This window comes from Marmota flaviventris, chromosome 10 (genome assembly GCF_047511675.1).
Source record: "Marmota flaviventris isolate mMarFla1 chromosome 10, mMarFla1.hap1, whole genome shotgun sequence".
NCBI lineage: Eukaryota > Metazoa > Chordata > Mammalia > Rodentia > Sciuridae > Marmota > Marmota flaviventris.
In genome coordinates this window covers 72,801,745-72,813,789 of record NC_092507.1, presented here as the reverse complement: position 1 = coordinate 72,813,789, position 12,045 = coordinate 72,801,745, and the positions used below count along the sequence as shown (strand labels likewise).

The window sequence follows — 12,045 nt, the reverse complement described above, 5'->3', positions numbered from 1 at the left end:
CATTGTAAGAAGCCACAATTTCTTTTTTAAATATTTTTTTTATTTTTTTGTTGTGGTTGGACACAATACCTATTTTTTATTAATTTACTTTTATGTGGTGCTGAAGATCGAACCCAGGGTCTCACACATGCTAGGCGAGCACTCTACCACTGAGCCACAACTCCAGCCCCAAGTCGCAATTTCAATGTCTAGTATACACATGATATCCACTGAGGACATAGTGCTCCACTTTCATGATGTTTGATTATCAGTGTAAAGTAAAAAGAGATAAAAAGAAGAAATAAAAGAGATAAAAAGAAGAAGGATGACACCTCCATTTCACCAAATGTTATTATATTGCAGAATTAATTCTGTAATGCTGAAGTATCCCTCCACTGCATTAGATATACTGAATCTTTCTTCAGTTTTTATTATATATTTATTTCATTCCATTTAAAGTTTTTTTGTGTATCTATTGTGTGTATCTCTAAGGTTCCTCAAAGCCTGTTTTGATATAAGGAAGGTTAATTAATTAATTAATGTTGCCTCTATGTAGAAGCAATAGCATGGATAGTTTGTTTTCAATCATAAAGACAGCCATCTACATCTTCAAATTATTGTGCCAATGTACACAGAACTTCAGACTCTTTTTCTCTTGTGAAAAACCTTGGCCCTTGGACTGCCATACTGCTAGATCTGTATTTGCATTGATTTCTCCTCCTTTGCCTTTCAGGCCTCTAGCTTCTCTCACAGCTCTTGGTAGGAGAAGAGCTCTTCAAGGGGTCTCAAAGCTCCCTTTTCAAGCACAACTCTGATCATGTCTGCCTCCTGATTTCAGAAATCAATCTCAAAAGCTCTTTATTGCTTTTGGGGAGAAGGCCAACTTTTATTTATCTTGTATCCTTAGGACCATGCATAGACCTGGAATGTGGTTGTCAGCCCATGAACATTCTCTGAATGAACTGAGTTACATTAAATAGTGAATGTATACACAGGCCTTAATAGAGTACCTGATTCAAGGCACACAATAAATGTTTACTTCTCAATCACTTTCCCTTCATACCTGGCTTCAATCTGTCTTTATCACTTCATGTTCCTCTACTGTGGCTTTAGGCACCACTGATTCGTAATTTTGTGCATACAGCATACATTTCTGTGCCTGTGGAAGCTTCATCATGCTGTTATTTCTTATCACAGTACAATCCCTTCCTTAAGTGCATCATCCTTGCCCAAATCTTGCAAACAGAAATCACATTCCTGGTGATGCTAGTCCAAGGCTCCTAAATAACAAGTCAAGACTTTTATATTTAGATACTTTGGCTTGGGTATTTGGGCACCCTTCAAAAGAAACACTTTCAACCACTCTATTAGATTAACTGCAATTACATTCCTTGAAAATGAATTAAAACATACTTTCATTTATTGAGACAAGCATCACTTCTTATATTCAAAATAATTTTTAAACGATTGGTCAATGATTAAACTTTTAAACTCAGATGGATAGTTTTTATACATATATACCCAGTGTTTAACATTTTATTACATTGCCCCCTATAGGAAGTCTAAAGTACATTTTAGAATTTTTTTCTAATCAAAAGAATGGTTGATTTATTTTACATATCTCATGAAAACTCAATTCAAGGCTAAGGACATTTGCAATTCCCCTATCCACTTCCACATAATTTTTAAAATGTGAAAGCCACAAATGGTACTATTGGTAGTAATACTAGGATAAGGAGTAGAAGTATCTTCAGGTTGAGGAGGAATAAACAAAGATACTCGGGCAATGTTGGATATTTCGGATTTAAGATTAGCCTTATCAACAGCCTGAATAGCAATGAAGAGATCCGTGCCATTTTCAAAAGTGATATTTTCCGGTTTGAACACAAAGACTTCCTCTGAGTTGGCCTCCTTTGGAATGAGATGAGTAGTGTTCACTTGAACTGAAACACTGAAATTGTCTCTGAGGTCAAGAATACTTGTACTTATTCGAATGATATACTTGAGAGCTAAAAAGAAAAAGAGAAAGAGGATGTGACTTGTAATTCTCAGATCTAGAAATTCTATCACCATCCCCAAAAGTTCCATGAATAAATAAAACCAATGGTCTATATTTACCAGGGTTAATATCCCTTTTACATTCTTGTTTGTATATCTTGACAAAGTAATAAATATAAAATTGGATTGGTCATGGCTTTAAACCTTGGTGAGCCTTTCTAGGCCTAAGGCTTGGCTGAGAGAAGCACTGTTTAATTATTGCTTATTGTTTTAGCATTTATAGTGGGGTTTTTGATACCAATGCTTCTCAGATGTCAATGTGCATATAAATCACCGAGGGATCTTAAAATGCAGATTCTGGTTCATTAAGTCTGGGACAGAACTTGAGACTCTATATTTCTAACAAGTGTCCCTGTGGTGCCCATGCTGCAATCCACAGCTCACACTTTGAGAGGCAAAGTTGGGTAGGACTTGAGATTTCTTCGAAAGGACAGTTCTACTCCATAGATATTTATGCTCTAATCCTAGTCCTTCTCTCAGGAATCACTACTGAGAATGGGGTTTCTTAAGAGACAATTTGGCAAGTTTTCAGAGGGGAAAAAAACAAAACAATACAAAGTTTGCCTTTCTTGGCTGAAACTTTTATGTTTAGATAATTTGGTGTGGGCATTTTGGGGCATCCTTCAAAATACAACAAAAACTTGGCAACTCTGCTAGAAGTTACACAATTGCATATCTTTTTTTAGCTGGCAAAATTCCTGAAAATGAATTAAAACATACTCCTATTTATTGATAAAAGCACCACTTCTTTTTAGATTTAAAATCATTATTAAAAGACTGAGTAATGACTAAACTCAGCTTTTCAAAAATTTAAACCACTTTTTGAAAAATCTTTACCTTTCATTTCAGAGGACATTCGAAATCCCCCAATCTTCTGCTGCCCTCTTCTGCATCCCAATACACTTGCCTTCATCCCCTCCTTCTGTACCTCAGCTTGTCTGGTCAAGTCCTTTTCAGGGTCCACCTCATGTTCAGCTTACCTTGTCCCTGATCGTAATCATCCCCAGGAGCCGTCCAAGTCAGGTTAATGAGACTGCCCTCTTGGATTTCTGCCTTCAGATCAGTGATTTGACAAGGTGGGAAGAGGTCAGGAATGGAACCACTTGGGACATTGGAAGCCACAAATGAACCTCCTGAAGATGTTCTGCTGAAACACACTTGCTCCTCTTGAGAAGTATTGTCACTAATTTCAGCTTGTGGTATATTCCATTTTATTTGACCTGTATTTTAAAAATTACTCAAATTATGGGAAGCAACATCACTCCCTCTCTTTTCTTACAGGATTACCCTCTTCCTGCTCTTCCTTTACCCTTCTTTCCTCTCATACACAATATTCACTTTCAGTGTATGGTCACAAGACTCCAAATTAGGATGCACAAGAGAGAACAAAGCAAAGAGAGAATCACATTTCTTTATCTCACAGATATTTCCTGGATATGTACTGCAGTAATCTTTTAGAATTTATTTTAATAACATTAGTCCTTAAACTGTCTCTTTTTTTCCAATTTTCTGTCCATCCTGATCTTACCCTTGCACAAGATCAGTTTAAATAACTCTGTCTTAAACCTAACTACTTTAGGACATCTCTTTACCTAGGCAATACTATGAGCTTCATAATCTTTCCCCTTTATATGGTAATGGATCATCCAGGCCTTTAAGAATTGCCTAGGTTCTAGGCATTTTCTTTTACTTTCTCCATATTTGTATTTTATCTTTCTTATTTGATACAGTATTTCATGAAATGTTTTATATTAGGAATTCCAAATTTTATGCTTTGAAAGGCTCTTAATTTTCTCAGTGAATGCCTGGGAACCTTATTCTTTAACAATCCCAATTTCTTTCACATTCTTTTTATTGTATAAAAGTAACCCTGGGATTCAAAACTACCCATCTGCTCAGTCAAAGGGGTTCTCAAACTCTCTTTTCAATGCAAACATTCCTACATTTTAACACGCTATTACTCAGAATTTACTTTCTCTCAAACTCCACTTCTTTAGTCCTCAAAAATTTTACCTATAAAAACAGATTTATCTTCATACCCATTACTGAGTCTTGAGCAAAGACAATTTAGATCCTTTGGCAGATTCAAATAAGTATTTGATTCACCAATAGAGACTTGTTCTTGGTATTGAGTCTTATTAAGGGATAGAGAGAAGAAGATTGCTTCCAAGTGCCACAACAGGCATTATCACTGTTACTTATTTGAGCCATAACCTCTCTAACCTCTGTTTCCCCATCTGTGAAAGGAATACTCAGAAGGATGAAATATATTGATGTGAGTAAAATACTATGATAAGTCTGGAAATAGCCACTAAATCCATCTCCTCTTGTCTTCTTCCCCTAACTCAAAAAGAAGGGAAAACATGAATAATATAGGTAGAAATCTATGAAAGAACCTTGGGAACAATGGTATCTTTCAAAGCATATTTTCCCTATAAAATCACTTTGTCAAAAGAATATCACATATCCTAGGACCCCCTTCACTGTGCACACACCTAATAAAAGAGGCAGGGAAGCTTCTTGGAGAAGCTGTTCTCCTTCCTCCATATAGGTGTCAGGAAAAGGCCTGCCCAGAGCTCAGTGGACATGGGTGGAAAGCAAGTCCTAAAAGCCATTGGACTCAGTCTTGGTCCCCATCCCGACTCTTATTTGGGGCAAGTATGTGTAACCCATAGTGGTGTGGGACTGTTTCAAGGATATGATTTTCCCAGTGTGCTGCCCAGTGTCAGATTTATCTACTCTTCTCCCTGCTCCTGATATGAGCAGTGGGTAGGAGGGGAGATATGGGCTTATGGTTGTGATACTGATGTACACAACAAGCCCTGAACTATACTTTTTTTTTTTAATTTTATGGGAACACTAATGTCAAACGAAAGGGCTTTCTTAGGAAATGTTTTTAAAAATTTATCTTGAAAAATAATAAAACACAAACACTTAACTATTTGCTAGCAATAGCACATTAGGTTTATTTCCTTATTTATTCCTCATTACCATTATCTGAGGCAGTTACCATTACTATCTGTTTACAATAGAGGAAAGTGAAGCACAGAGAAGATTTATACTTTATTTGGCACAGGACTGAAATTTGAACCAAAGCAATCAAAAGCTGTGTTATATCTAGTGGTTTTCAACCTGGGGCTATTTTGTCCCCTTGGAGAAAAATGATGATTGTCCTGATTTTACTGACACCTAGTGGGTGGAGGCCAAGGATGCTGCTAAACACCATACAATGCACAAGACAATGCCCAACAAAGGATTATCTGGCCCAGGATGTCAATCAAGCCAAAACTGAGAAACCCTGAGTTAATCTGGCATTATTCTGCTTCACAGGTTTAATGATTTCCTCTTGACCCCAAGCCTTTTACCCAAGTGAGATGTGCTACTACAGATTACCTACCATTCTCAATCCAGCCAGGTATGTACTTGGCTCCATTCTGATGAGGAATTGCTCTCTGTCTGGCTGCAGTAATTCCTCCCAGGACCCATATTTTTACACTATATCTTCCATTTGCATCATAATTTGTAAAGTACCTTGAGTAGACACCATCATTCTTAGTAGCATCAGCCCCTTGACAGGGAAACAGAGGAATTAATGAATATCTTAAAGGTGAGCATTTGTATATTTTCAGTTCATGTGCGGGTTAAAATTTTTCAAAGCAGAGGGAAATTCAGCATTATCTCCAAGAGACCTTAAGATTTATATGTGAAGGATGAGGCCTACTGCTTTTACCACTGTACATGGTTGATGTTCACATGTGTACCTGTGCGCACATGTGTTTGTATGGTTTTATTATGTACACCTCTGTCCCTGAATTGTTCTTTCTTTTTGAAATCATACATTGTATCATGTGTCTCTGTTATACTCAACATAGCACAAGCTAGTTACTCAGTATGTGTTAAACCAAATTGAACTGCTGCTGAACCAACTGAATTGCTGTAAATCATGTGTGAGTAAAAAGTGTGAAATAATTACTTAATAAAACTCATGACTTCTCCCCAAGGTAGATTTAGGTGGGAAATTCATTTGCAGAATTCATTCTAATAAGTATAGTTTCATCACAGTAAGCAGACATGTTTCTTCAAAAAAGAAATACAGAATATCTCTCCCTTCTCTAGGGACAAGCTAACGTACAACTTGCATGGTTATAGGAATCACAGAGAATGACCTGAAATCCATCTCTGCTGATTTCTAAATGTGGAAGTATCTTCATCTTCACCTGTATTGTAAGGATGATAATAATATCTAAAATGTGTGTGGTGAAGATATATCTATAGATAAATCTTCATTTGTGTATTTGTATATATTTGTATGTATGCCTTTGTGTGTGTGGACAGGGAGGGAGACAGGCAGACAAACAGAAAGAAAGAAACATAAAATAGCTATTAATTTATCTCCTTTCCTTAGTTTGGGGGTCTGACAACTCTCTAGAGTCTCTGAGTCTATTGAACACTTCGGCTTTGCAGAAGCTAAAAGTAGGCCCTTCTTTATGTTTTCCAACATTTTAGAATAGGGGAATTATGGGGAGGCAAGGAATTCTTTCAAACAGACCCCCAATGCTGGGCTCTCTGTTTCTAACAGTTCTTACCAGACCATGCCTCCTGTAATTCCCTGGTTGTTTCTTGAAAATAAAAAGATATATTTTCCAACTTTGGGGTGGTTACCTGCTCCATTGTCCAGTAATTCCAAGGTAACTGTTTTCCCGTTTGCTGATTCAATCAGGGCTGTGACATTGGCCCTAAGAATTGGTAAGGCTCCTTGACGAACTTTTGCATAAACTCTCATGGGGTTGGGGAATTTGCCTGTGTCCTGGTTCATTCTGGTTTTCAGTGTAATTGGAGGGACAGTAGCACTTGATGCACGGGAGGTGACAGTCAGAGTCAGAGTTTGTGAGCTTGCTTGCAGACTGTATCTCCAAGTCCCAACCTGACAAAAACAGATGCAGACATTTTCAGTGAGCAACATGGGTGACAAAGACCTGGCTTGAGTGTTACCTATAGGAAAAGCCTTTCTGATACAAGCATGTCACAAGCATGTCTGAGAAGATGTGGGCACCTTAGATATTGTCAGCCAAGGCAACCTGCAGTGTGTCTGAACTTATTACATGGTTCCTCTTGTCAAGAAAATCCTGTTTGGGGAAAATGAGGGCTGAAAGCTGTGTCCTCATTTATCATTGCCTTGGTTTTTCAAGAGATGAGTTTCTGAGGTAGAGGAAAGTTGTCATGATTTCAGAGCTCCAACAATCACTTTGCATCTGGACTGCTGTATAATTTGAATGTTCTCCATTCAGCATCTGGCCAAACATCACCAACTTCCTTTTCCTTGACCTGCTGGTAGACTAAGTGATTTTCACTGGATAGAAATTTTTCATTGTTTTCTTGATTCAATACTGACTGTCCTTTTGGCAACCACAAACATTAAAAAGCTGCAGTTATTCGGTAATAGCTTTGTTTTATCTTGTCAAATTTCGAGAGGGAATAAAGCTGACTCCATACCTTGGCGGTGCCTGGGATTTGGAGGGAGGCCATTTTGATAGCTGCGTCCACTACAAAGCCACTTTGTAACTTTCCACTGGGATCCCAAAGAAGGATTTGGGGAGGCTGTTTTGTCCAGGTGACAAGAAAGAAAGTGTCCTTTCCCACTGTGCTGTCCACTATTACCGTGCCATTCATCCACTGATTATTGTTCTGGAAGGTTAATCCCTTACTCTCCAGCTGTTAAGAAAAAGAACTTTTACTTTCTGGGGAACACAGATCTCAGGAACTTTTCCACTCTGCCCACACTCCCAAGTGCCCATTAAAAAGTCTTTGGGATGCCTGAGTCTTCAGTCTTTTTGCTGTTTAGGATTATAATAATCCAGTTCTAAATTACTTTGCTAGCCTTAGCTTCCACAATTGTATTTCCCCTACCCAGACAAGACTATTTCCCTCCCCAAAGGTTCCTTACAAATCCCTGACTTTATGATTTTTTGCTTTCCTTTGAAGACTTTGCATTCCTCTCCACTTGTGTGATCCTTATCCATCCTTCCAAATTCAGTTCAAATATCACTCTCTCTGTGAAGATCTCTCTGACATCCATCTCACTTATTGGATGTGAATCACCTTAACTTCCTGTGCACTCCCATCGGATCATTTCTATCAGTCCTTTGATGTTCATCACATCGTACTCTACCTCATAGTTACTAGTACATTTAACTCCTGTCTATAAATCCTTAAGAGGACCGTGACTTATTTCTTATTCATGGATAGATTGCTAGATTAAGCATCACTGCAGTGCATGTGAAGCCAAGGTGAATTTGAAGTAGAACAGAGGGGCCTCAGTTCGGGGATTGAAGTGGGAAAGGATTAACAAGTCTTCTGGAGGAAATGTGATGTGGGGGATTGTCACTTAGGTATTAATCTCCCTGTGGGGACACCTCTTAGAAGACAAGAGTAGCCTGGTCATGGGGCCAGGTTTTCCAGTTTCTTGGGTAAAATGATCCTGGATGTGAAGGGCTCTTAGATACGTTCTTATGACAAGTTGATAAACCAGTCCTATTCATTTCTCTTTCCCTGTTAGGTTTCTTAAATACAAAAATAATTCATAGAAACTGCCTGTGAGCTTATCCTTTCATTGGTGTAAATTACTTTTATAAGATTCATTGCTTTCTTTTCCAAACCAAGCCCTTGCATTTAATTTTCTGAACTCTGGCATAGGTTAACTTGGATAGATATAATTATTGTCTTCCTGGATGGAACAAATGCTACATTAGTAGACCTGAAACCCTGTTGTTTTGAAAGCTGTCGATTTAGGCTTTGATATTATAGTATTTCTTTATCTTTACCCAAACTTTATAAATGTATAAAAGTTATAATTCATACCAGGGTGTGTGCTGATCACTTACTTTTTCTAGTTTAAAGATTCATGTAACTTCTACATCTACTAGAAAAGAGCACTTTAAAATACTTGTCCTTTTTAAAAATAGTCTCAAGAACTTTCAAAAGATAATTTGGTCTTCTTGAAACTTTAGAAACAAATGGGCCCATGGAGGTTTTCTGGTCTATACCTAGAGAGGTACAGTTCTTGGCCCTGGTCAGTAAATGGCAGACCTGGGTCGAGGTTCCAGTGTCTGTATGGACAGCACAGGCTTTCCACCGTGAAAAGTGCTTTCTCTCCATTATATGAAAATCCTGGCCAATATTAGGGATTTGAGGTAGTGGAAAAACAGAACAAGTAATCCCCTGGACACCTGTCCCAGAAAATTCATAATTGAGACATTCTACTCTAAAGAAAATACTCAGCCAATTTTACTGCTGTGTGTTTGTTAGCAGATGTTTAAAAAAAAAAAAATTCTAGACCCATTACATTTTATATTGCTGGTTTCTATGAAGGAGTCACTTAGTTTTGTTTCCAAACAACTAAACACTAATTGCCTGTTTAGATGAGTAGTTTTATACTTTAGGAATAATATCTAATACCAGGCTGAATCTTCTAATTTAATTTTAATTAACAAATAGAGAATGTAGAACTTAAAAATTTTAAATATTAAAGTCTCCATCTTGGCTATGATTATGCATAAAAATGAAAAACAAAAAAGAAAGAACTCCAACCTGGATGGAGCTCTGAGAAGGAGCTCCATTTCCTGATGAGAGGGTCCCGAAAGCGTCAAGGAGGCCGTTGTTCTGAACTTGATCTGAAGCATACATCTGTAAACCTCCTAAAACGCAATCACATCATCATAAGTTATTTTCCAGAAAACAAGAATTTACAATATTTTAACTGTTGTTCAGAAAGAAGAATACCTAAAATAAATATTCCATTGTATTATTATTAAAGTAAAAATAGTTCAACATCAAATATATGCCCAGATTAACTTAGAAGTTGATACTGATTTTTTAACCCTAGTAAATAATAGCTTTAGCAACATCTCTGTCATCTGACTACCTCAACTAACTGCAATTCAACCATGAAGGGAGGCCTAAGTAACATCATACCGTCTGCATTTTTACTTTCACATGAGAGCATTGATTAAGCCTTATTCCAGGTTGATGGACTGAATCTTATTTGAGAAATAATTCTAACAAACTTAGCTTTAGAGTTTTCATCAAAATCAGGAAAGAAGTGGCAATAGCAATAAATAACAGTAGACAAAGGGCAGTTTCAGAAAAGTAGGCTATACAGAAAAATAAGATTTAGATACTAGACCTGTCAGTCTTGGGCTCTTGAGGATAAATGTAACTATGATAAGTTGATGTGAAATTATTTTTAAACTATTTAAATGACACCCAAAGTTAAAGAAAATATATTGGAAATGCTTTTGATGTCCCACACATATCTCCTTATCTAGGCGAATGCATCTCTTCCTGTTGTTCTGAGTGTTCACTACTAACAGCTATGGTTGCCTCCTTTTCCGAGAACCACTTTACCAAAAAAGGTCATCCTAGTTAGAAAAGAAAAAGACTCTTCCCTCTGTCCTGCCCTAACAGTTCACAGCCAGTGGCTGTTGGACACAGCAATACAAAAGGCAGCCCTCTGGCCTCCTGGTGGGACCAACTCTATGATGCAGTTCCTGATCCAGAGCCCCATCAGGGGTCAGTCTTTAGCTAGGTTCTAAGTCTGCATCCATGCTCAGCCACTTGCCCCTCTGTCTTGTTTCCTCACTTTGTTTTCCCTGAGAGCTGTTCCTCTACAAATCCTATCCACCCAAATCCCTGTCTCAGGCTTTGCTCATAGGAAACCCAGCTCAGGACAGGTAGTGTTGGGAGTCTCCCTGAGAACTCCCCAGGCCTTTCAAACATGGCGGTGGGCAAATTGCCATTGGGCAGCTAGAACTCCCCGGGCCTTTCAGATAAGGAGCCCCTAATGCAACATGGCAGCGGGCAAGTTGCCAGTGGGCGGATAACAAGTTGTTTTGAAAACCTTCTAATTGGCCCTCCCGTCTTCCGTACACGTGGACAGTTCGTGCCCCCCATGAATCTTATGCAGGGCGGACGTCACCTTAGGTGACGAACTGACCTTTACTATGATTGGCCCCGGGAGCTTCCTGGTTTAAGATAACTGACTCTCACTTTCTATTTAAGCTAGCACCAGCTTGCAGTAAAGTGCTTCATCTTTGTCACTGCTATCTGTGTGTGTGCATTTTAATCTCCGATGACGAACCTTGGCCTTTCAGGTAGTATTAGGCTTGAATGGTCCAACATTTTAGTTGCCCCAGAAGGAAGATTAGTTTAATAATTTATATCCCTAATACTATCACTAAGTAAAAGAAGAGGAAAAACATTGTGCTCACCTACTCAGCTAAAGAAGCCAGGGACTTATGGGGTCTCTTTGAACCATCTGTTTGCGTATGGGAGTTAGATATACAATACGTTAATGTTTCATGGAGAAACAGCATTGTCTGCTACATTTTCAGAGTAACCTTTATTGTTCACCAGACTCTTTGCCCTTCCCCTGCTGTTTTCCCTTCCTTCTCCGGCCCTTCTTTCTCAGGTAAAGTTAAATACTCTATATTTGTGTGCTTCATTATACTTTTTTAAAAAAATATTTTTAGTTGTGGATGGACAAAATAAGTTTAATTAATTAATTTATTTTTATGTGGTGCTGAGGATTGAATCCAGTGCCTCACGTGTGCAAGGTAAGCTACAACCCCAGTCCCTTTATCATACTTCCTTTTGTTAATATAGCACTTGTACCATGGTAGTATGTAGTGGCTTGTCACCTGTCTCCCCTGGGTCTCTTGGCCTGCTGCCAAGTGGAAATCTGCCAACTGGTAGATTTCTACTAATTCTTATAAGATGCCTGGGAAGAGTGTCCTGAGTTCTTACTTGGTACTGTGCTGGTCCCATCTTCTCCAGAATTCTCTAATCCTAGAACCAAGGCTCTAAAATATGGGGGTGGAGTCAGTTCTAATGGCCATTTGAAGGAAGAGCAGCTAGCTGGCCAAGAAGATTACCCCATCTCACTTCATCCCACCTTCCCCTGACTCCCCAGTTCACTGGAGCTCACAGTCTGGTGGGCCTCAGCAGGTCATC

The 12,045-nt window shown here is 38.4% G+C and overlaps 1 protein-coding gene across 1 annotated transcript in view; it reads right to left on the bottom strand.

The window, feature by feature from the left end:
* Positions 1-309: 309 nt before the first annotated feature.
* Positions 310-12,045, bottom strand: part of Clca1 (chloride channel accessory 1) — a 44,894-nt gene continuing 33,158 nt past the window's right edge. Inside the window, exons 10-15 of the mRNA XM_027935220.2 lie at positions 9,625-9,731; positions 7,531-7,749; positions 6,700-6,961; positions 5,435-5,605; positions 3,018-3,257; positions 310-1,988 (exon numbers count right to left, since the gene is read on the bottom strand). Coding sequence (XP_027791021.2) covers positions 1,612-1,988; positions 3,018-3,257; positions 5,435-5,605; positions 6,700-6,961; positions 7,531-7,749; positions 9,625-9,731 — 1,376 coding nt within the window. The 3' untranslated portion in view covers positions 310-1,611. The remainder of the gene's footprint in view (positions 1,989-3,017; positions 3,258-5,434; positions 5,606-6,699; positions 6,962-7,530; positions 7,750-9,624; positions 9,732-12,045) is intronic.